This window comes from Cornus florida, unplaced genomic scaffold (genome assembly GCF_030987335.1).
Source record: "Cornus florida cultivar Cherokee Brave unplaced genomic scaffold, ASM3098733v1 CherokeeBrave_3.0.0_Hap2_Chr05, whole genome shotgun sequence".
In the NCBI taxonomy this organism is placed as follows: Eukaryota; Viridiplantae; Streptophyta; class Magnoliopsida; order Cornales; family Cornaceae; genus Cornus; species Cornus florida.
In genome coordinates this window covers 35,486,371-35,512,009 of record NW_026775575.1, presented here as the reverse complement: position 1 = coordinate 35,512,009, position 25,639 = coordinate 35,486,371, and the positions used below count along the sequence as shown (strand labels likewise).

General features: G+C 38.5%; 1 protein-coding gene across 1 annotated transcript; it reads left to right on the top strand.

Moving 5' to 3' along the window:
- The first annotated feature begins 2,183 nt into the window (after window positions 1-2,183).
- On the top strand, window positions 2,184-24,362 carry LOC132306272 (nicotinamide adenine dinucleotide transporter 1, chloroplastic). Its single transcript, XM_059803603.1, has 9 exons — window positions 2,184-2,854; window positions 3,080-3,175; window positions 3,743-3,849; window positions 11,944-11,992; window positions 12,163-12,272; window positions 23,157-23,251; window positions 23,352-23,440; window positions 23,521-23,615; window positions 23,750-24,362. The coding sequence occupies exons 1-9, from the start codon at window positions 2,785-2,787 to the stop codon at window positions 23,984-23,986; spliced, it is 948 nt and encodes a 315-aa protein (XP_059659586.1). The 5' UTR covers window positions 2,184-2,784; the 3' UTR covers window positions 23,987-24,362.
- The last annotated feature ends 1,277 nt before the right edge of the window (window positions 24,363-25,639 follow it).

The window sequence follows — 25,639 nt, the reverse complement described above, 5'->3', positions numbered from 1 at the left end:
GAGGAATATATTAATTAATGGGATTTATATATTTTTATATGAATAATTTTTATTTTTATTTATTTATTGGTAAAAGCTTACCAATCATGTTTCTGATTTACCATTTATAAAATTCAAGAAATAAATAAATGTTATCAAACACGTAATTGTTTTTAAAAAATTGCCAAAAAAATAGGAACACTTAGAAACAGAAATAGAAAATAAGAAACACATAAACGTAATTTGTATATATGTTGTTTTCAGTCCCCTGTCACGTTTTGTAACTCATCGATCCAATGGTACGAGCTAAGGAGAAATACGTTAATTTTGATCATATTGATAATATAGTATCAGCAATTAATTAAATATGAATGCATAGTGATGGAATTCACTAAATACATACATACATACATATATATATATATATATATAGATATATTATATGATAGAATATAAATGGTTAATGATTCCAACGACGTGACATCATCGATGTAGGAAAGTCTTGGACAACACCATCCACTAATACAATTTGCAAAATTAATGTTGTTTCATAATTTCATGTATATTTGTCAATTAGTTTGGTTTGACTTTTTAGCATGTCAATCATATTATTTTTAAGATTTTTGTTATATTTTATTACTTTTTCACATATGAAAATTTTCAAAAAACTAAAAAAAAATAAAAAATCTTATTTTCAGAAGGCAACACAAATTGAATCACTACATTAATTCGGTTTGTCTAAAAATAAGCACATAATTTAATCTTGAATTGGACTTCTTTTAAGTAATAAAAGAGAGTTGAGTTTGTCACAATTATGATGGAGAGGAAAAGAAGTACGTGCTTTAATTAGTAGGTGAAAGAAGATAAATGAGATAATAAAATTAAATCCTTATCATGTTTGAATAAATAAAGAACAAGAAAAGGGGAATTAAATCCCTTCATTATGAAAAGACATCTGCTAGGGGTACATTTAGAAAGTAAGATATCATCTAATTTATTAAGGTAAGTTTTGGGAGGGTTAAAAGGATGACGATGTGATAAAATGGACAATTACAAACGCCTTTATCAAAATACACGTTGTGCAAATGATTGTAATGAATAATTTTTCGAGATGGCCCTCTTGTTGTGAACATGGTTGTTGCTCAATTCTGGGAATTTTTTGACGCCAAACAGTTGCTTGCGCCCTCATTGCAGGTTTCTTACCATCTTAATCCCTCTTTTCACTCTCATGCTAGCTGACAGCCTCTTGACCACAGGGTTATAAAATGCAATGTGGACGCCTCCTTTTTCCCAACATCCCATTCAGGAGGGGGAGGAGTGTTTTCCGAAATAGTGATGGTATTAGCATTGTTGTAATTTCATATTAAAAGAAAGAAAATAAGAAGACAATGCTTAGTTTAAGTTATATAAGAAGGAAGTTTTTTCTTACGTTGATGTGATTTAATAAAAAACTAACATGTGTTCTAAATTAAAAAATAAATCAAACATATTACCGTCCATTAACCTAGGTAGAATCCATGTTACATATACAAAATTACCCATTCACATTACACAATATCAAAACCCTAATATTCACAATCTTCTTGTTTTGCTAAGGTGAGCTGACTCGGCTGTTTGACTTTAGCTATCCTTTTTGGTTAACCGACAACAAGCCAAAGTAGAAGCCAATGTAGCAAAGCTTGAGCCATTTCTTACTTGGTCAAGCCACTCATAGACTGATGTCCCTCGTCAAATCAGGCCCCCTCTCTATCTCTAACCATATTTGGCCCGAAACACAGGGTCAATAATGATTCCATATATCCATCAACCACAGCCTATAATTTTAGTACATTGTACCATTTTAAAATTATCCAAACTAAGAAGGTAATGATAGAAAAATAATACCCTATATTTGTTTTGACTTTTTAAATAAAACAAGTAATTTGAGATTTTTAAAATAATAATAATAATAATAATGAACTATTAATATGAAATAGAAGAACTTAGAAAGTTAGTAACATCTTACTCTGTATTTGAATCAAACACTAATTTCATAAAAAAAAAAGAAAAAGAAAAAAGAATTGAATGCGTCTAACTCTTCCAAAATATCATTTTTATAATTTATATATATATATAAAACTAAACCGAATTTTCAAACCTATTTGTTTGGTTGGGTACTTGTATCATTATTCACTGTATCAAATGTACTATACTCAGATGGATTGGAAGTTTGGAACCCATCCATCAGACGAATTTAGAAACCCAATGACCTTTTTTGGGTAAGTAAATTATATACACTAATACACGCCCTCATAATTGAATACAAGGAAGAGGATACACCATTTTCAACCACTCATCAATGCTATGCTAATATTTATATTATTTGTTGATTAAATTCTGAGCTTTGGGGTAAGAAAAAGAGGACTGGGTCCATTTGTGGCGATTCGGGCGGCGGAGAAAGAAGACGATAATAGAGAGAGACGCCAAGGAATAGGGTCATTCTTTCTTCTTCGACTCTCTCTTATCATCATCTTCAACAAATGAGACCCAGACCTTTCCATATTCATGTTGATTTTCTTCTTCAAATCATTATCGATCTCATCGATTCATCATCATCATAGAGAACACGAACAATCAGCTGTTGGTAGTCTCTGATTTGTTCGGTCGCAAACCGAACCCTAAATCCGAAAGAAATTCAAACCGATTTGACTGACTCTTCACTGGCCATGCGACCTTGGTTCGCTGTGATCTCCCTCTCGAGAGAGGACTTGTTCAATTCCAAGCAACACTTGCAATCGTCTCAATCGTTTTCTCATAGTTTCAGTAATGGCCGCCGATTCTCATGGCCCTAGTCCCAAGGGCCTTCTCTGCAATGCTGGAGCTGGTGCCGCAGCTGGTACTTAATTGATTTTATTTTTATTTTTATTTTTATTTTTTAATTCTGTTTGGGTCTTGAGAAAATTGATGCAAACGAAACCACAAAAAAAAAATCCCAACTTTTATGTTATTTTTATCACTGTTTGATTCTTGATTCTGATTATTATTATTATTTTTTTAATTAGTGGTTTAAATTAATTTATTCATGTATTTAAGGCTTATGTTGGTTGGGAATTTGGTGCAGGAGTTATTGCAGCTACGTTTGTGTGTCCTTTAGATGTTATTAAGACAAGGTTTCAAGTTCATGGGCTACCAGCTGTCAACAATGGAACTATTAGAGGTACTCAATGTAACATTTTTGAGTACAATTATTCTTGAGTAATGAAAGTTATCCAAGCTAATAAACAATGTGACAAGAAAGTGACCAATAGGTAGTATCATGCGGGGATCATCTCATAGTTGCCTATTTGTCATCTTTCATTTGCATTGGTACGTCGGCCTAGTTTTTCACTTTATAAAAAAGTGTCCTTTATCGTTTGCTTTTGAAAAGTGGTTATGGTTTTTGAAAATTTACTTTTGGTGCATTCTTGGCATTATACATAATCAGTGTGGATTTAACACTTCATTGAGTTTACAGTGTTTTTATTGGGTATCAAAAACATTTTCCCCAATTATAACAAAGTATAATAGATGAGATTAATACCTGATCATATTTGGATTAAGTATATGTTAATATAAAACTTACTTATAAAAAAAAAGTATATGTTAATATAAAACTTGAGCAATGCCATTTAAAAAGTGCAAGTTTAATGTTGTTGCTTGTTGGCTTCATTGAGCATTGACAATTTTTCTTTCTTAAATCTATAATGGACGGGTCGTACTCTTCGACTTCTTTTTCTTTGATCAGGTAGTCTTATAGTTGGTAGTTTGGAACAAATATTTCAGAAGGAGGGGCTGCGCGGCATGTATCGAGGGCTTTCCCCCACTGTTCTTGCATTACTTCCAAACTGGGCAGTGAGTTGTAGTCCTTTCTAAGTTTTTGCATTTTACTTAGTGCTCATAGTTTATTGTGAGATGTGACATTTATAACCTCAAGATACATATTTCTTGGTAATTGAGATGTTAATATCTTATGCATGAGTTGGAAGAATGATGAAAAGGAAAATGAATGAAAATGCATGTGGTGGCCTAAAACAGGAAGTAGCCGTTCAGTTTTTTTCTTTACTTTCTAAGAATTGAATTTAGCTTAGAAAATTGGGAAAGGACTAGATCCTTAATTTTTGGAACTGTGAAAACAGTTTTTTTCTAAAGAAAATATTTTTCTAGGCTTGCCTCTAAATGGACAAGAATGAAATGGTGAATCGTGACCTGTTTAATTGGAACTTAATGTTACTACATGGGTCCTCACTCCCTTGTGGGTAACTTTTTCCTGATCCCCTTGACCCCATGCCTGCCTTTCAATGCCTTGCCAGCACTTCTATACCATAGGTCCTCACTCCATTGTGGGTAACTTTTCCCTGACCCCCTTGACCCCATGCCTGCCTTTCAATGCATTGCCAGCACTTCTATACCATTGTTCTATATCGGCTTTGGCAAGATCCCTTGTGGATGACTTCTTCCTAACTCTGTATTTTCTGGACACAATGTTTCATAATCAATTTATGATCCTCGGATTTCCTTACTGTTCAAGAATTTGCAATCCTCCATTGGAAATTCAAATATTTTAATAGTGTATTGGCACACTTGATAATGAAGCCGAAAGATTGAGAGGTATAGAAAAGGGGTGTTTGCCTTACAGATTAGATAAGGTTACTATTGCTTCCTAGTTGATCCCCCCACCAATGAATATTTTTTAAGCACTTGCTGACCTCCAGCGTTAGTTTCCAAAAATAGTCCTAAGGTATATCATCAATTAGATCAAGATATGTGAGAAGCCTGGGATGTGACAACAATAAAGGGCATTGATAAGGGGCAATAATCTATTGTGAATGAAGAATGAGTTACTTATGTACAGATAATTCTATAGCATTTGCCAAACTCTTTCTATCCATGCAACAAGTACATTACTGGTTCCCTTATCCAGGGCATTTATCTCACCATGTATTCTTTTATAGTTCATGAAATTTCTACCCTAGTTTCATAATTTTGAAAATTTATTCAAGTTCTGGGAGCTTCTTGATTTGATATTAATCATTCCCCTTGCATTCTTTTATCACAAAAAAGATACTGGTTCTCATTCGAAAGAGAAGAAGATGATATCGATAATATAGGGATGGTTTTCTTGTGTAAAGCATTTAACATTCCTTCGACACAGTTAATGGAATTTATGTTCTAAATATATTTGGCCTTTTGAAAATTTATTCAAGCCACAACAGCCTTTTGGTTTGACATGAATCATTCATTACGTGAACCCTCCCTGGTGGCACTCCGCGCGCACACACCACCCAGTGGTTTTATTATAGAAAAGAATGATTTATTAGTTTTTATTTCTCAAACATAAGATTTTCATGGGAGCGGGAGGCTGTTTCCACTAATTTCCTCGTCTGTGCTACACTGGAAACAATGATTTGGACCTCCCCGCCAATGCAATAGGCTTGAAAATTTGGGGCTAATGGAATCTTTAACTTCTGAATATAAGCTAAAAGTTCTCTATTCATCAATCATTTATATATATATATATATATATATTTATATTTGTGTGTATATCTATATGTATATGTTGTTATCAATATATATATGTGTGTATATCTATATATATGTTGTTATCAATATATATTTGCATATCTATATACATAATAATTTTTTTTAATAAGATTGTATATCTATATATATAATTTACATGTTAACATAAAGGGCTAGTCTATTGCACAAGGCTCATGCCATTGTGGGGTCTGGGGAGAGTTAGATGTACACAGCCTTGCGGCCCTTGCCTTTGCATGTGGAGAGGTTGTTTCCCGACTCGAACCCGTGACTTCCAGGTCATAACGGAGCAACCTTACCGTTGCCGCCAAGGCCCGCCCTCATAGTTAACTATATATATGTTGTTATGAAACATATATGCATATGTTTGATTCTATTTATCTAAGGGACTCATGTCTTTGATATTAAACTTGAAACCCTAATTCCCGACTTAGAGATTCAACGAGAATTTGATTCTTTCCAAATTAAACCTACTGCCTAATTTCAGTAATATTTTAACTCAATTTGATCATTACTATGCTGTGGGTATTTCCGTCATCTCTTTTCATTAGACGTCTTTATTAGCATAATGTTATCGTATGCAAGGGCAGTTTTGCAAAATCAAAATCATATTTACCTATGTGTTTGGGGGGGGGGGGGGGGGGGGGGGTGGTTCAGTTTTATTTATTTTTGGATTTAGTGAGGTTTAGTGTATACACTTTTTTGTGTTTGCGTGTGTGAGAGAGGGAGAGAGGCCTAACCTTTCACATTATTTGTACAAATTAGCTACTCTCGAGATTTCAATATGCATTCTCAGGCTCATGTTGGGATTGTATTTGTGTGCCTTTCAAAGCCATTTGAATGTTATTTTGAGATTTAGATTTAATGAAGTCTGATTTATTTATCTTCTACATATATGGTGAATGCTTATATTTGATTAATTCATGAGTTATGAATTAAGTGTCCATTAATTATGATAGGATGATTTATGTGCATAAGGAGGTGGCCCGTGCATACGATAAATAAATAATTAGTATTCATAATTATAAACTTGTTTGCATTCGTTAATAGAATTGATTTTTATTTTAGGAAGAATGTAATACATTGGTTTCCACTTGTTAGGGTGACTTATCTCAGTCATTTGAGTGTAAGACTGAAGACCATATGTGTTGGTATGTTGGACACATTGAACTGGATCAGGGATAAGTAGAAAAATTACTCGAGCCATCGTGATTAATTTTCCTTATCATTGCTAAAGCAAATAGACTCTTAATTCTGAGAGATTTATGGACTCTATTTTATGATCATGGTTACTTTGATTTACTCAAGCAACGTTCGGATTCGGGTCAAAACACTTGGGAATTTTGGGTAATTATTGATTACGGCTTTGGAACATAATTTTCAAGATGAAATACATGTGCTGTTTATATTTTGGTTAGGTTTGTTTAATCAAAACTCACAAGTTATATTTAATAAATAGTTTTCTTATTTATTTATTTATTAAATATATTATTTTTTGAAAATAAATTTATGTGATCAAATTGTTTATAAACCTAGTGGCCAAAATATGGTTGTCTATTGGATTGATGGTATTATTTATCCAAACAACTAATTAACATGGAGGGGTTAATTTGCAATATTTAGTAATAGTGACTTCTTTATTCATGTCTTGGGGAGTTGGGGTGCAATTATTTTTATTTAGTATAATTATCATGGGAAAGAGTTGGCAAGCCATTAAAATAGGCTCATTGAAGCCAAGACAAGGATGGGCCTATCTAGATCCCAATCTTAGTCAAAGAAGCATTAGGGTCAAAGTAGGAGAGGGAGGGGCGGCCACCCTTGTTGACACACAAGACACACTAATTCTTTCTCTCTCTCTCCTAAAACCCTAATTCTAAAGAGACTTGGAGTCCACTCTTCCATTGCTTGTGGATTCCAGACAAGGACATATGAGTGATGATTAAGAGGCGAATTGAAACTCAAGAATTAAAGATGGTCGATCAAGAATTCATTGTTGATAGTGATAGACCTCTCTTTTGGGAGGAGCTTTTCCATGTTCAGGGATTGTGGTCTCTTCCTTGGTGTCTGGGTGGGGATTTCAATTGTGTTAGGTCCCCGTTAGAGAGGTCCACAGGGGGAAGGTGGTCTTCGAACATGACTCAATTTTCTAATTTTATTGATGGGCATTTTGTCATTGATATGCCAATGGAAGGGGCAGCCTTTACCTGGTCTAATGGCAGAGACAGTTACCTTATCAAGGCTGGATAGGTTCTTGATCTCTAGGGAGTGGGAAGAGAAATTCCTGGATGCTGTTTAGGCGGTTTTAGCAAGGGTCACTTCTGATCATGTTCCTCTGGTTTTGGATTGTGGGGGATTGAGGTCTCGGTGCTCCTCGTTTCGATTTAAGAATATGTGGATGAGTGCGGAGGACTTCTAAGGGAGTGTTCGGTCTTGTTGGGAGGAAACAATGGTTACAGGTTCTTCTAGTTTTGTGTTAGCCAGGAAGCTAAGAGCTCTCAAAATCGACCTTAAGAGGTGGAATAAGGAAGTGTTCGGGAATCTTGAATGGAGGAAGAATAGAGTCCTTACTGATTTTTCTAAGATTGATCGTCTTGAAGAGGCGGGTGGGGATGTGGAGTCTCTACGCTCTAGGAGAGCTTCCTGTCAGGCGGTTCTTGCTGAGATTGCTAGTATGGGGGGATCTTATGGCGACCGAAATCTCAGGCTTTATGGCTAAAAGAGGGAGATTGTAATACAAGATTTTTTGACAGACTTGCTAATGCTCACTGAAGGAGTAATCATATTAACAAAGTTGTTAAAGGCGCGCCTAGGCTCCAAAAAAGCCCTAGGCTCGTCAAGGCTCAGCTAGAGCGCCTCAACCTACTACAGGCGAGGCCCCTTCAATCAGGCTCACATAAAGCCCTCAGGCTCACGCTTTTTAGTAGGCTCCAGGCTCAAAAAAGGCGCGCCTTGTATTTTTTAATCATTTATTTGTATCATTTTCTTGTTTACTTAATTACTACTAAATTAAAAGGTTCTATATCATATATCGTATTGTTTTAAACTTATGAAATATTTGACAAAATTCATAAATTTATGGTTCACTACTTACATTAACTGCAATTAGTGCTTGATTATGAATATATATAATGTTATATATTTAACTATGCATTATTTTATACTCGTGCCCTACTTCGATCAGGCTCGCGCCTTATACTGCGCCTTGCGCTTAGGCTCCAGAAGGCCTTTGGCGCCTTAGTGCGCCTTGAGCCTTTAACAACTACGATCATATAGGGCGAATCCAGGTGGATGGTATGTAGTTGTGGAGGGAGGAAGTGGTGCGCGATGGGATCGTTTCTTTTTATCAGAAGCTTTACACCGAGCCGTTAGTTTGGAGACCCAGGCTTGACGACCTCATTTTGAGGCTATTTCTGAGTTGGATAGAGATGGTCTTGAGATTCCTTTTTCCAAAGAGCAAGTCCTAAAGGCTTTATCAAGTTGCAATGGGGACAAAGCTCCGGGGCCTGATGGGTTTAATATGCGGTTTCTGATGGAAAGTTGGGAGGTGGTGAGAAACGAGGTGATGGGTACATTCCAGGAGTTCCATTCTCTTTGAGAAGTCATTAAATGCCTCCTTCATTGCTCTCATCCCTAAGAAGGGTGGTGCTTCTGACATTAAAGATTTTAGACCAATTAGCCTAGTGGGCTGCATTTGCAAGCTCATTGCCAAGTTCTTGCTCTTAAGATGAGGGATGTCATGGATGGGATTATTTTGTATTCCCAGAATGCCTTTGTCGAAGGACGGCAAATTCTAGATTCAGTTCTTATTGCAGGCGAATGTGTGGATTCTAGATTGCGAAGTGATGTTCCTGGAGTTTTATGCAAACTTGACATTGAAAAAGCTTATGATCATGTGAATTGGAACTTCTTGCTGTATTTGCTTCACAGAATGGGGTTTGGAAGTAGATGAAGGAAATGGATAGAGACATGTCTTTCGTCTGTAAAGTTCTCAGTTCTCGTGAATAGGTCTCCTGCTGGTTTCTTTGGGTGTTCTCGGGGTTTGAGACAAGGAGATTCCTTGTCGTCTTTCCTTTTTCTCATTGTAATGGAGGGATTGAGCAGACTTGTGAGGAGGGCAGAGGATCTCGGTCTTATCAATGGCTTTAGGGTGGGCAGAGATCTAGTTCATCAGTTGGAGATCTCTTATTTACTGTTCGCGGATGATACCTTGGTCTTTTGTGATTCTGATGTGCCTCAACTTAGATATTTGAGGTGCATTCTGGTTTGTTTTCAGGCGGTTTCTGGGCTGAAGGTCAACGTGGCTAAGAGCGTGCTTGTTCCGGTTGGGGATGTTCAGGACATTTCCTCTTTAGCCGCAATCCTTGGGTTTAGGGTGAACTCTTTTCCTATTCCTTACTTGGGTCTGCCTTTGGGGGTTTCCTCTAGGAGGGTGGGGAGTTGGGATCTTGTGATTGATAGGTATGTGAAGAGATTGGCAGGGTGGAAGAAGCAATATCTGTCCGGTGGGGGAAAGTTACTCTCATAAAGAGCACTTTATCGAGCCTTCGTACTTATTTTTTTTTATCTATGTTCCAAATTTCATGCTCTATTGCCGAAAGGATCGAAAAGATCCAAGTGGATTTCCTTTGGGGCGGAAGGAGCGAAGAGTTTAAGTATCATCTCGTCAGATGGGGGCAAGTGTGCAAGCCCCTGAAGTTGGGTGGTCTGGGTATCCGGAGGTTGGTTCCCTTTAATCAAGCTCTCTTGGGCAAATGGTTATGGAGATTCGGTAGGGAAAGGCATTGCCCTTGGAGAAGGCTTGTTTCATGTTGTTTTGGGGAGGAGAATGGCGGCTGGTCTACTCGTCCAGTCTCTATTGCGGGAGGAGTTGGTGTGTGGAAATTCATTCGGAAGGGCTGGGATGTTTTCTCTTCCCAAATCAGATTCAAAGTTCGTGATGGTAGATGGGTTCGATATTGGGAGGATTTATGGTGCGGTGACCGGCCATTATCTTGTACCTTTCCCAGATTGTACAGTATCGCAGTTGATAGACATGCCTGCGTAGCTGACTGTTATCGGCTTGATAGTAGTGGGATCACGTGGGACGTGCACTTTCGGCGTTCTTTTCAGGATTGGGAGATGAATGAGGTATGTGTTTTTTGGGATTTGTTGAATCAGCAGGAGACAGTTGGCAGAGGTAGTGATTATCTTACGTGGGTCCCCTCTTCCCAAGGTCGATTTGAAGTTCGGTCCATGTTTCTATGCCTCTCCAACTTTGATGGCCTTGATTTTCCATGGAAGACCATATGACGTTCTAAGGCTCCACCTAGAGTGGCATTCTTTGTTTGGATTGTTGTATGGAGCAAGATCCTGACGATTGACAATTTGAGGAAGAGAGGCAACTGTATTGTTAATTGGTGTTGCCTTTGCAAACGAGATGGTGAGTCAAGGGATCATATCCTCTTGCATTGTCCCGTGGCGCACGACTACTGGAACCTTATACTCGGCATATTTGGTATGCTTTAGGTAATACCCCGTTCTTCCAAGGGACTTATTAATGCATGGAGGGGATGTCGTGTGAGAAGCAGTGTACATGACTATTGGAGGATAGTTCCACATTGCGTGTGGTGGTGCATTTGGAATGAGAGGAATGGTAGAATGTTCAAAGGGAAGGAGTCGTCCTTGTCAACGCTGAAACTTCATATTATTCGCTCTCTTTTTAGTTACGTGAAGAGTAGTTCTTGCTCCTCTTCTGATGAATTAATCATTTTTTTGGATTCTTTGGGTCCTTAAATCCCTGTTCCACTTTTGTATAAGGGACGTGTTCCCCTTTTCTTCAATTATTACTTATCAAAAAAAAGAAAAGAAAAAGAATTCATTGTTGGTGTTCAAGAATTGAAGACTTGCCCCCTAGTTGACAATCTACCAATTGTCCAAGGCTCATATTAGTTTTCTCTCTAAAACATGATTGATTCATTGAAAAGAATTGGGGAAAATTTTTTGCTTTCGCTTTTAAACCCGTTTTCCAACAGCTCGACAATCCAGATTTCACCAAACTATGGCTTCTAAGAACTTTGTCATATCTGCCATTTTTATACGTACTTCATCATATCTTCTGGACTTCACAAGCTATGGTTCCTAAGAACTTCATCATATATGCAATTTTCATTACGATTATGTGGGGAGAGAGAGAGAGAGAGAGAGAACTTCAACATATCTGGAACTTTTATTGCAATCGTGTGTTGTATTGTTTGTCTTGGGAACGCTGTGATCCAACTTGTGGTACCTTTGGTTAAATTTTGAATTAGATGCTGTCTATGGCTTTTAAAATATTTTTCTCTGTATTGTATTTGATGACTCTTCCTTTTTTTTTTTTTTTTTCGGTTCTGTTATCTTTTACATGACCCCAATTTTGTAACTGTTTTGCAGGTTTATTTTACAATTTATGAGCAGCTGAAAAGCTTTCTTTACTCTGATGGTCAGTTCATGACCTACTATATCTGTTAGGAAACTAATTAAATATGAAATATGTTGCTTGTGTTATTGATTTTACCACCACCACAGTGTCAGTTTTTTTAGTGATATTCATTAAGTTAATTCTATCTTTAGATTGCGCTTAACGCGTATTTAGTTGATCTGCACATTTAGATGAGAAGCATCATCTCTCGATTGGTGCCAATATGATTGCTGCTTCTGGTGCTGGAGCTGCAACAACCATTGCCACTAATCCTATTTGGGTAGTCAAGACAAGGCTTCAGGTGTGCCTCAAATTCAAAACTTTGTAATTTGGGCTCATTTAAATATTATCTACTAGAATATAGCATGCACCAGAACTTGCTTATATTGAAGCCCCTATATTTATATATATTGTGTATCTGATTTATGTTCACCTTGTTGCATGACTGCAGTGTTAGAGAGCATTGTTTCCCTAGTTTCTTTGTGTTGTGGATAAGGTTTTGCTATCAGTTTTAGGACTTTTCTTTTCCCTGCTGCCATACCAATCTTAAAACATGAGTTTCATGGTTTAGATCTTAAAATTTATTACATATTACTTGAGTAAAAGTCTAAAAGAGGTTCCTTAAATTTATATGAGTAGCAACTTTGCAGAAAAGATAATGGAAAATAGAATGTTTGGTGTGGAAGAGAGTCAGGTTAGATGTATTGGTGATGTGTAGTAAGGACGATGAAAGTTTCAGTCTAGATGAGTAATCTGATTGGAGTTGAAAATCACTGCCTTCCAGGAGATGGCAAGAAGTTTGAAGTAGTGTAAAAAGATATACAATTGGACCTCTAAAGGTTTAGAAGGCTTAGTGTTCTGAAGGGAGTATGCATTAGGAAGGAGTACAGACTTATTTGTTCTTCCATGATACTTGAATTCACAGGAAAACATAATCAAAATTGTTAATATAATAGCTATCTCTTTAGTGTGGTAATAATATATTGGAAATGGTTGTGTAACTAACCCGTTTGAAAGGGATTTGTTAAAATTTCTGAAAAAAATCATCAATTATTCTTTCTGATGAGGACTTAACATCATTTGTTTGAGGAATTAGAATCATACTTTAGTGGTGTTGTATTACTTAATTTGGGAATTTAGCAGTAGTTAGAGACAAATTGATCTTTCCATGTGTGCTATGTTGGCTAAGAAGTACGAACACTTCTATAAGGTACCATGTCTCTGTCTGACGCTGTGTTGGACACATCCCCAGCAAACTCAACAACAGACAAAGCATTGCCTTTGCTGGACTGTAAGTCATCCATCTCCCTAACTCCAGGTTTCTCTGTCCTCAGATGCATCTCCGACCTCCAGTAAAGCTGACTCTTCAATTCTGTCCCCGAAACCAGCACAGTGAAGTTGCAGTTCTGCACGAAGAGCATCCGCAGAAGCTTTACCAATCCAATACATAGAACCGCATTCCCATTATTCCTACCTCTTGAAAGAATCTTCATATGTAAACTCTTCATTACAGCAGAATCACCACTAAAACAAGAGAGATGAAACTGACAAATTCTCACTATCTTCCTCTGAACAACCCTCAGAGGCCATTTCATAAAAAAGGTGAAAGTCTCCGACTCAACACCCACCAAACTCCCCATCAAAAGTCCTCAACACCCCACAAGAAGGAGAAGAATAAGGGATAGAGGTCTGAGAGATAGGGCCATAAAACATACCAGGGTGACTGGAAGAAGCAGACGAATTCACCCATTTCTGTTTCTGTTTGCGAGACCATCTTCTACCTTTTGACCGGAATGGTTGAGCATATGAATATCGCATCGACTTAGCACTATCCTTTGTTCGATCACCGGTCGGGGTGACTGGGAGAAGCAGAAGATTTCACCCATTCCTGTTTCTGTTTGCGAGACCATCGTCTAGCTTTTGACTGGAATGGTTGAGCATTTGAATGTCGCATCGACTTAGCACCATCCTTTGTTCAATCACCGGTCATCTCTTCGCTGCGTCAATGGCACTGGATCTCGTTATTTTTCAAGTCATGAGCCTCATGTACAGCAATGAACGGGCTGTGGTCAATCAATCCCAGGAAGAGGCCCGAATGAGTTTCTTAGAGTAGGCCCAAAAGATTGAGCCTTCAATCGTCTTGATTGATGCCCACTAGGCTTTGAAAAATCTTTGGGCTTCCTTACCAGTCTTGAAAAATTATTCGGCTTCCTTATTGTGATAGAGGGTCTTAGCACAATGATGGCAAGGGCTGTGGATTTGGGTTTTATGAGAGGCTTGAGGGTGGGCAGAGATGTTGCTAGCCAGTTGGAGATTTCTTATTTGATGTTTGCTAATGACATACTGGTTTTTTGTGACGTAGATGAATTTCAGATGAGTTTCTTGAGATGCATTTTGATTTGGTTTCAAGTGGTCTCTGGTTTAAAGGTGAATGGGGGGAAGAGTTTGTTGGTGCCTGTTGGGGAAGTTCCTCAGATTTCCACTATAGCTAACACTTTGGGTTGCAGTATTGGTTCTTTACCCATTACCTATCTGGGATTGCCTCTTCGGGCTCCATCCAAGAGAGTGGGTAATTGGAACGAGATTTAGAACAGGCTGGCCAGATGGAAGGAGCAATATCTTTCTAAAGGAGGGAGGGTTACTTTGATGACAAGCACTCTCTAGAGTCTTCCTACTTATTTCCTATTCATTTGTTAGATTCCTTCTTCTGTGGTTGACATAATTGAGATGTTACAGCGGAACTTTATGTGGGGAGGTAAGGGGGAGGAGTTCAAGTTTCATTTGGTTAGATACTTAGATGGGAGCGTGTCTGCACTCTGATTCGAAAGGGAGGATTGGGTATTAGAAGATTGGTGCTGTTTAATAGGGCGTTGTTAGGGAAATGGCTTTGGAGATTTGGGGTTGAGAGGCACAAATTATGGAGGAGGGTGATTGTGAGCAAAAATGGGGAGATGAGAGGGGGTTGGTGCTCTTCTGAGGTGAGACTTCCAAGTGGAGTTGGGGCCTGGAAATTTATTCGGAAGTGGTGGGATGAATTCTTCAAATATATTAGGTTCCGAGTTAGGGATGGTAGGGGAATTCGCTTTTGGGAGGACATTTGGTATTGTGATCATTCTCTTGCACTCGCTTTGCCTAGACTATTTCGGATTGCTTTAGATCGTTAGACTGTTGGTTGACCACTATCACCTTGATAGTGGGAGAACAACATGGGATGTTCGAGACATTTTCAGGATTAGGAGATTGAGGATATTATTGGCTTTTTGGAGCTCTTAGATTGCCAGGAGATCATGGGAGGTTTTTTTGACTCTTGGTTGTGGCTTCCCTCTTCTCAGGGTCATTTTGATGTTAGGTCTCTTTATTGGTCTCTTTGGATACTTTGAACCCCCCTCTTCCGTGGAGGGCTATTTGGTGTTCGTAGGCTCCTCTCAAAGTGACGCTTTTTTGCATGGACATCCATTTTAGGGAAGATTTGACTCAAGATAACCTATAAGGAGAAGGAGACAGATTGTGATTAACCGGTGCTTTATGTGCAAGCATGATGATGAAATGGTTGATCACCTTCTTTTGCATTGCCCAGTGGCGCTAGATTGTTGGATTTTGATGCTGGGTTCTTTCGGGTTTCAGTGGGTTATGTCGAGGTCTTTTAGATGTTTGATTGAGGCTTAGAAAGGTTGTACAGTGGGGGTTCAAGTCCGTGATTCCTGGAGGGTTACACCTTTATGTGTTTGGTGGTGCATTTGGCTTGAGAGAAATAGAAGAACTTTCGAAGGAAAGGAAAATCTCGCCGGGGGGGGATGAAATTGTAAATCCATAGAGGAGTTTGTTGATCTTTTGGCTTCGAGGGTTTTGGCCTTTTGTAGCTTTTGAGGGATGCGTTCCCCTTTTGAACACTCTTTAATACATTATTTACTTACCCAAAAAAAAAAAAAAAAAAAAAAAATAACATTAGGATCCCCGGAGCCCAACGGCACGCGTGGCTAACCCAATTGTGAGTTATTGATCACATTAGGCTTAGACAAATATGGGCCATGCATTTTAGGCTTGTAAGTTGTAAAACCTTTGGGCCCAGAACCATTAACCACAATCTTGTGACCAAAAGGCCCAGCCCAAGCCTGCTGGTTAAAAGAATCATGTGAGCTCCACGAGCGAGAAGGGTCACGCGTCGCATATTTAAAATTCAAATCCGTCCTTCCATTGATAGCCACCACACCCCCCCCCCCCGGCGCGCGCGCTTGTAAGTTGTAAAACCTTTGGGCCCAGAACCATTAACCACAATCTTGTGACCAAAAGGCCCAGCCCAAGCCTGCTGGTTAAAAGAATCACGTGAGCTCCACGAGCGTAAAGGGTCACGCGTTGCATATTTAAAATTCAAATCCGTCCTTCCATTGATAGCTCCCCCCCCCCCCTCTCCTCTGGTGCAAAGGATAGGATAAGGCATCCTCAACTCTCCATGTGACCCACCAGACTTTGGACCAAAGTCACCAAACTCTCTCGTGCGGCGAGCGCGTTAGATCCACGACAACTTCTTCCAGCGCGACTGAGTTCCCTCCACAAATTCTAGCCCCCTTCGACATTGAAACTCCTTGACTCCTTTCTTTCCCTTCGATATCATTTTCCACCAATGCTCCTCCTTCAACAGAAAGGAACCATCCCCTCCTTCCAGACTTGCCGTTGTTGGTACAAGCTCGGGAAGAGTAGTTCTTTCCACAAAGCCACTTATAAGAGAGGCGATCATCATGGACAAAGATCACCGGGCATTCACCTCTATCACTCATCGTGATATGCACAAGTACGGGATTTCTCGTCTCATTGGCTTCCACCCAAACAAAACCTCCGCACAAATCCCCAACAGTGACGAAAAGATCATGGCACCAGAGGTGGAGGGGAGGGCCATACAGAACAGCCCTTTCCATCCCCTTCTCCTTCAACACACTTGAGCATCCCACCCTAAAACACCAACTATCCACATGAAGCGTGGCGCCGGAGTCTCGACGTCCCTCCCTCAACACCCTTTTGGCTTCAGCGCTTGAAGGGAGATTAAAAAGGAAAAGAGAGTCTGGCAATGGCGCCACACCAACTCCACATGAGATACGCCAAGCATGGCTGGCCCAATCTGCAATTTGATCTCCATCAACATCTTTGTCAAAATTTCCCACCAAACACACCCTAAGGTTCTCTCTTTGTTTCTCAACAAAGTGATCATCCATGTAGATTGAGGGGCCTCTGTGAGGATTTGCTGCCTTAACAGTACCCCCCTGAAACAGATGAGGCAACCTTGCAATCTCAAGAAAAGAGATAGATGACACTATTAAAATTGTTCTAGATGAACATATCTTGAATATAGTAAGTGCGTATGCTCCCCAAGGAGAATTAGATGACGCAATAAAGAAACTCTTTTGGGACTCGTTGGATGAATTTGATACAATCTAGACCTAACCATGAAAGCATATTTATAGGCAGGGATTTTAATGGACATGTAGTGATGATAGGATAGGATATGCCCGAATCCATGGAGGATATGGATTTGCAGAGCGAAATGATACAATAGAAACACTTTTAGACTTTGCAAAAGCATATGACTTAGAAATAACTAACACTTTATTTGAAAAAATGAGAGGAACATCTAATAACTTTTAAAAGTGGAATTAGTAGAACACAAATTGACTATTGTTTATATAGAAGAAGGGAATGGGCCTCATGTAAAAATTGCAAAGTGATTCTCGGGGAGAGCCTCACAAACCAACATTGCATACTAATTTTAGACATAGTAATCAAACGATTCAAGAATAAAAAAGCAAAAAAATGGACTTAAAAACATTAGGTGGAAAGAATGAAAAGGTAGCAAAGCGACCATGTTTGAAGAACAAATATCAAAGGAAAAACAATGGGATTGGAATGAATTTGTATATAATTTGTGGCTCAAAATGGCAAACTATATTAGGAAGGAATAAGGAACACAAATTGACTATTGCTTATATAGAAGAAGGGATTGGGCCTCATGTAAAAATTGCAAAGTGATTCCCGGGGAGAACCTCACAAACCAACATTGCATACTAATTTTAGATATAGTAATCAAATGATTTAAGTATAAAACAGCGAAAAATGGACTTAAAAACATTAAGTGGAAAGAATGAAAAGGTAGCAACGCGACCACGTTTAAATAACAAATATCAAAGGAAAAACAATGGAATTGGAATGAATATGTAAATAATTTGTGGTTCAAAATGGCAAACTATACTGTTCCTTGTATATCTCTTGGGATGCTTTATTTTGGTTTTGTTCCTTCTATATATCTTGGGATGCGTTCCCCTTTTGAATGCTTTCTAATTCAATTTTATTTAACAAATAAAAAAATAAAAAAATGGCAAACTATATTAGGAAGGAATAAGGTGAAGGAAATTTTGGGTGAAACCGAAGGAGAAAAGTTCATTAAAAAAGAGACTTGGAGTGAGGAAGTGCAACAAAAGAGAACAAGCTTTAAAGCATGGCAAGAAAGTAGACAAGAAGACTTGGACACGAATACTAAAATCAAAAGTGAAGCAAAAAAGATACTAAGCAAAGTCAAGCAAAACTCTTTAATGTCTTATATGAAAATCTAGGCACAAAAGAGGGGAAAAATTATTTATATAAACTAGCAAAGAATCAAGATAGATCAACTGAAGACCTAAATTAAATTAAATGTATTAAGGACATAGATAACACAATTATAGTCAAGGAAAGCAATATATTAACTAGGTGGAAAAACTATTTTCAAAATCTATTAAACGAGGAATACCCTAGAGAGGAAGTAGAAGGAAAGGAATTTAACGTAGGAATGGAAGATAAAATCGCCAATAAGGAGGTAGAGGACACACTAAAGAAGATAGGAAAGTAATAAAGCGGTAGGTCTGGATAAAATACCCACAGAAGCTTGGAGAACGGTAGGTAATGTATGAATTGAGTGGCTAACAAAGTTGTTTAACAACAATCCTAAAACTAGGTCTAGGTATGATGCCAAATGAGTGAAGAACAAGTACAATAGTACCAAATTATAAAAATAAAGGGGATCTACAAAATTGTGATGATTATAGGGAAATTAAATTATTGAGTCATACAAAGAAAATATGGCAAAGGGTTCGGATTCATGCCAGGAAGATCCATAATGGAAGCTATATACCTACGACCAGTGTTTTTAAAGGCGCACCTCTCTAGGTGCCTACAAGCGCATGAATTGCACCTCATGATAGCCCAGGCGCAGCGACCTTCATTAGGCGCGCGCCTGAGACGCGCCTCACGCTTTTACTCAGGCGCGTCTGATCACTTATTTCCTCAAGTTGTTTTTTAATTATTTTTTTTGTTCTGTTCAGCTTTTTCCATGTGCTGGAATAAAAAGGAGCTTTTGTAAATTTGTCTTCTTGTGCAATAAAGGAATAAAATAAAGAAAAGAAAAGCAATGGTCAAATAAAGATGGATACAACATAGAAACGTGAGAGTGGAACTAATAAAGAAAGACCAAAAGCAGAGAAAGAAAGAAAAGGGAGTAGTTTGTTGCAGTGAACTTTGTCTTCTTGTTCAATAAAAGAATAAAATAAAGAAAAGAAAAGGGAGTAGCCAAGTGGTTTGTTGCAGTGAACTTTGTCTTCTTGTGTAATAAAAGAATTTAACAAAGAAAAGAAAAGGGATTAGCCAGACAACTTCTTAGTATGTCTTGATTTGCTTTGTTCTCATTTGCTTTGGAGTGCTGCCAGCTGCATTTTCATGTCGTTTTACTGTTTGGGGGCCTTAGTGGCATGAGTTTAAAATTTCCTGCCTTTTTTTTTTCCTTCCTGAATTATTTGAATGTATTTTGCTGAATTATTTTGAATGCATTTTCCTGAATGCATTTACCATTCCTGCTCCTTTTTTTTTTTTTTTTTGAATGCAGTTTGCTAAGTTCTGCTGAATGTTGTTTGCTGGATTTTGCTAGATTATTGGTTTAATTGTGATATATTTCCTATTTTTATTACTGGATGTTTATTGTTTAATTGTGTTCTTTTTGTTGAAAATTATTGTTTTAAATTTTTACTTGTGTGCCTCACATCACTTAGGCGTGCACCTCTCCGTTTGCCTCGCGCCTAGGCTCCAAGGGAACTCTAGCGCCTCAGTGCGCCTTTAATAACACTGCCTACGACAATTAGTTGAAGAGTGTAGGAGTAGTAAGCAACAAGACTTGCATTCCCCTTGCAAATCATAAAAAGTATCCAGGATATGAAAAGGAACATAAACACTAAAGTTTGTGCCACGTGTGGTGAAACTAGTGACTTCCCTATAAACATAGAATTGCGCCAAGGATCGGTGTTAAGCCCTATTCGAAATAATCTTAAATTAAATAACAAGAGATTTCCAAAATGAGATTCCATGGTGCCTGATGTTTGCTGATGATATAGTGCTCTTGCATACCTCTAAAGAGAACCTAACAATAAATCTAGAAATGTGGAGACATTCGAATTAAAACCAAGTATATGGAGTGCTAATTTAATAAAGAATTGGATAGTGATAATATAGTGATAACACTTCAAAATAAAAAGCTTACTCAAAACAACCATTTTTGCTACCTAGGATCATAATATAAAAGGATGGAGAGATGGATAGTGATATAACTAGTAGAATTCGAGCGTGATAGACAAAATGGAGACAAGCTAGTGGAATTTTATATGATAAAAGAATAACACAGTAAAAGGAAAATTCTGTAGGATTATTATTAGATCAACTATGTTATATGGAGCGGATTTTTTTTTTTTTTTTGACCAGTAAGATTTCGTTCGCGGCACTTAAGAGGGGAGCGCTCCCAAAGGAAAACAAAAGATGCCTAAGGCGGCTCTATAATTTCAAGCTATCCACAAAGTCGAAAAGATGCCCCAAAGATTTAAAATTTGTCCCATTGACCCATAAAAATAAGGTAGAAAGAATATTGTATTTGAGAGACCAAATAGGGGGCCTCCTCTCTATCGAAGTATCTCACATTCTTCTCACGCCGCTACCCCATACTAAACAAAGGAGGGTGGCCTTCCAAGCATATCGGGTTCGGCTCTCCACTATACACCCTCTCCAAGCCTCTAGCATGTCAACCGTGGACTCGAGAAACACCCAAGCCATGCCAAAAGTAACCAAGAACAAAGATCACACATCCCTTGCCACTGGGCAATGAAGGAGAAGGTGGTTCACTGATTCCTCCGTTACTTATACATGCAACACCAGTTCACGACTATCTGTCATCTCCTTAGGTTGTCGAGAGTGAGAATACTTTTGAGGGCAGCTGTCCAAGTGAAAAACGCCACCTTCATGGGGGCTTTTGTCCTCCAAATTGCCTTCCAAGGTAAGAAGGTTTGGCCTTGGATCACCGCAGGCTTAGGTAGAAAGACCTAATCTCAAAAACCCCTCTAGGCGTGCCCACCCATACCCTCACCCTCAACCTCACCCTCACCCACCTGGTTGTAGAGCAATGCAAATAGAGATCAAAGACCTCAATAAGTTCCCAATCATGAACCTCTCTACAAAACAACACATCCCAAGTCAACCGCCAATTATCAAGCTGATAACAGTCAGCTACCAATGCATTCCTATTCGTCGACATCCTGAACCTTTGAGCTAGAACAAAGTCCCCGCACCAATGATCCTCCGAAAACCTGAAGTACCTCCCACTCCTAACTCTGAACCAAATTCGTTTGGAGAACTCATCCCAACCCTTCCGGATAAGATTCCAAATTCCCACTCCCGCTGGATACTGCACCTCCCGAGACGACGAGCCTTTGTCTCCTTCCCCACAATGACAAGCAATGACTCTCCTCCATAATCTGGATCTCTTACTCCCAAATCTCCAAAGCCATGCCCAGCAAAGCCTTGTTGAATCAATCCAGCCTTCGAATCCCCAACCTCCCTTTTTGATAGGGAAACACAACCTCTCCCAGTTAATCAAGTGGTAACCATCCCATAAAAACTTCCTCTGAATCGCATCCAATCTTCGAACAACAGCCATAGGCATCGGGAAGAGGGACATGTAGTATGTAGGAAGATTCGCCACGGTGCTCTTCATAAGAGTTGCTTTCACCCTTTCGATAGGTACGGCTTCCAACCTGCAAGTCTCCTTACAAAGCACTCAACCACGGGATCCCAAACTGAAACCCTCCTCAACGAAGCTCCCAGAGGCAGCCCTAGATAGTATAGTGGAAAAGCGCCAACACTACATCCAAGGATATCCGTTAAATCATGGATCTATTCAACCGTCCTATTGGGAACCAATTCACTCTTTCCAATGTTGATCTTCAGCGCAAAAACTTGGAAGCATGCCAGAACACATCTTGAGAACCTCAACTTAGTGGAGCGGAATGTTGGGCCCTAAAAAGGAAACAAGAACAACACATTCATGTAGCGGAAATGAGAATGGTAACGTGGATGAGCGGAGTGAGTAGAAAAGATGGGTCACTAATGAGAGGAAAAAATAAGGTGTAGCACCCATTGATAAGAAAATTAAAGAGAGTGACTTAGATGGTTTGGACACGCATACATCCGAGACCTAGAGATGCACTGGTCAAATGAGGAAGGCAAGTTGTAATAGAACGTAATTAGAGGGTGACCAAAATTATCATTGGACAGGTTATTAGGAATGGCTTTTTTTTTATTTTTATTATTTTTTTTATAAGTAAAATTCATTAAAGGCACTCAAAAGGGGAGCGCTCCCAAGAGATCAAAAAGCTGCCACCAGAGACATTACATCTTTAAACTATCAACAAAATCCAAAGACTATCCAAGGATATACAATTAGGAATGACTTTAAAAATTTAAATATAGTAGTTGAAATGGCATGCAACATTGGAAAGAGAAAATTCATGTGGCCGACTTTATTCATATGGGATTAAGGCTAGGAGGAGGAGGATGATGATGTCTTCACAAGCTGGTGGCTATATATTGAGAGACATGGAAATTATAACTAATGATCTTAATTTTGAACATCTTGTAAATTGTCTGCTTCTCGTATGTTCTGCTAGAAGCTGTAGCTAACAGTTGCCTCATGAATGCAGTTCTTTATGTTATTGTTGTCATTTTCATCTAGTAATTTTGGCAAATTCTTATTGTGTTTGCAGTGAGGTTAATTTTATGAATTAGTTCATGGTTCATGCAGAAGGTGCCAATGCCTGAGCTAATACATTTCTCTTGTTTCCTTTGGCAGACTCAAGGAATGAGAGCAGGTGTTGTACCATACAGGAGTACGTTGTCTGCTTTGAGGAGAATTGCTAGTGAAGAGGGTATTCGTGGCTTATACAGGTTTTTTATATCCTCTGTCATGAACATAATGACGATGAATTTGTGAGTGCATTTGTAGTTGTGAATTTATTTCTAATGGCATCTGATGTGTGGTGGACAGCGGTCTTGTGCCTGCGTTGGCTGGTGTCAGCCATGTTGCCATCCAATTCCCAACTTATGAGAAAATTAAAGAATATTTGGCCAGTCGAGGTGAATTTTCACTCATTTTGTTTTTTAGTTTCCATGTACTATTGAATAAAGCAAGTATTAATTTAATTCGCTGATATCAGATAACACTACAATAGATAAACTTAGTGCACGGGATGTTGCTGTTGCCTCCTCAGTTTCCAAAATATTTGCATCTACATTGACATATCCACATGAGGTATGATGTCAAAAGATTATCCAGATTTTTAACAACTTGTCTTTGGTGGTTACATAGACCTGTAGTTTTGCCATACTGCTGCTTAAATTCATTGATAAGTAGAACTACATTCTATTCTCACAAAATTAATGTAGGTAGTACGTTCAAGGCTACAAGAACAAGGGCACCACTCTGATAGACGGTACTCTGGCGTTGCTGACTGCGTTAAGAAAGTATTTCAGCAAGAGGGCATCCCTGGATTTTACCGTGGGTGTGCAATCAACCTGCTCAGGACTACCCCAGCTGCTGTAATCACATTCACCAGCTTTGAGATGATTCATCGGTTTCTTGTTACTTCGTTCCCTCCTGATCCACACCCTCACACATTGTGAAAGATTAATCATCATCAAATTATCAGTGGATAAAGCAATGTGCATTACTATGCTAGCAGGCAAGTAAATTTTGGCCAGTGTCATTTTGTTAAGACGAGGATACAGCCTCCTTGATTGGATGTGTATTTCAATTTATTGGTCGGTGGAAGATACATTCAATAGCAATGGGAACCCTCATTGAACTTCTGTAATGTGAAGCTCGTGGAAAAAGTGAGGAGTACGACAAATTGATGATTATAATGACGATAAAGATTACATTGTGGACATTTTAAACATTTAAATTTTTTTTTGGAATACTGAATAATTGGGATCTGTTTCAAGTTTGCCCAGGATTAACATTCACTTACTATTTAATCTCATCTGTGGATTTTGGTTATCTTTTTTTTTTTAGTCTTCGGGATTTTATTTTTTAGATTTATCCAGAAAATAAAATTATGGTTGAGGGTTGTGGAGACCCAAAGGTGTTTTGACTGTCATTGTTATTCTATTTTTGCCTCGTTGGAATATCTGTTGTTTAACTTGCTGGGGAGTATTGGATTTTGGACATCGTTGAAATTCTTTTGAAATGGACACTACGCTCACCAGATTAAAATGTAATGAACTAGGGTTTGCATCGTACTAACGACTTAGTGTCTGATATTCTGTCCTCTTAACTCGAAGAATGCTACAAATTTTGAAATTATTACAGGATTTCCTTCTGTTCTCCGTCGTGAAGATGATTGCTTAGAAGTGTTTAATTCTCGAGCTATCTTGTAATACTAAGAGACTTCACCGTTTGGTAATAGGATTTCTGTTACTAGATGAAGAGGACTTTGAAGCGTCATGGGAAGATTGATCTCATGCTCATGGGAGGACTTGACGTCAATTCTCTCATTCTGCCTCTGATAGATTTCACCAAGCTATTTGTTTATACGGTTCGCTTGGTGTTATACATTTTCCAAAATCAAAAAAGAAACACGCGTTTCGTACACATGATATACAGGGTCAAAGCAGAAAAAGCAAGTACTCATGTTTCACTCCAAGGAGTGTTGCAGTGGTTTAAGCTCAGCTTGATTGAACTTCTACATTTGACGTAATCTGTTATGCTGCATTTGGTAAGCGAGAATAGAATGGAATACAAGTGGGAATGGTAAGCGGAATAGAATGGAATACAAGTGGGAATGAGAATGGTAATGAAATAGAATGATCATTTACCTTCTGTTGTTTGGTTGGAAGTATAAAATATATAGAAATGGAATGATAATTACCATTCTAATATTTGGTTGGATCAATTTAAAATTTAGAATGGAATAAATTTCAAATTGAGTTCTCCAAAATATTACTCTTAGTAACAAATAAATTAAATTAATAAAATGACATTCTTTTATAATTTTTTAAAAAGTAAATAGTGGCAGTGGCGGTGGTGGATGGTGGTGACGATGGTGGTACAGGTGGTGGTGTTAGAAGGCGGCGGCGGCGGCAATGGTGGAAGGCGGCGGCAGCGGCAATGGTGGAAGGCGGCGGCAGCGGCAATAGTGTGGTGGTGGTGGTGAAAGGAGATAGTGGTGTAGGTGACAGTGGTGGAAGCCAATGAAGGTTACTGTGGTGGTGGTGGTAGTGGAAGATGGCGGTAGTGGAAGGTGGTGGTGGAAGGCAGTGGTGGTGAAAGGCGGT

Coding starts and splice junctions, on each gene's coding strand:
- LOC132306272 (XM_059803603.1), top strand. CDS start 2,785: ATGGCCGCCGATTCTCATGGCCCTAGTCCCAAGGGCCTTCTCTGCAAT. Junction 3,176..3,742: donor CAACAATGGAACTATTAGAG/GTACTCAATGTA, acceptor TTCTTTGATCAG/GTAGTCTTATAGTTGGTAGT. Junction 23,441..23,520: donor AGAATATTTGGCCAGTCGAG/GTGAATTTTCAC, acceptor CGCTGATATCAG/ATAACACTACAATAGATAAA.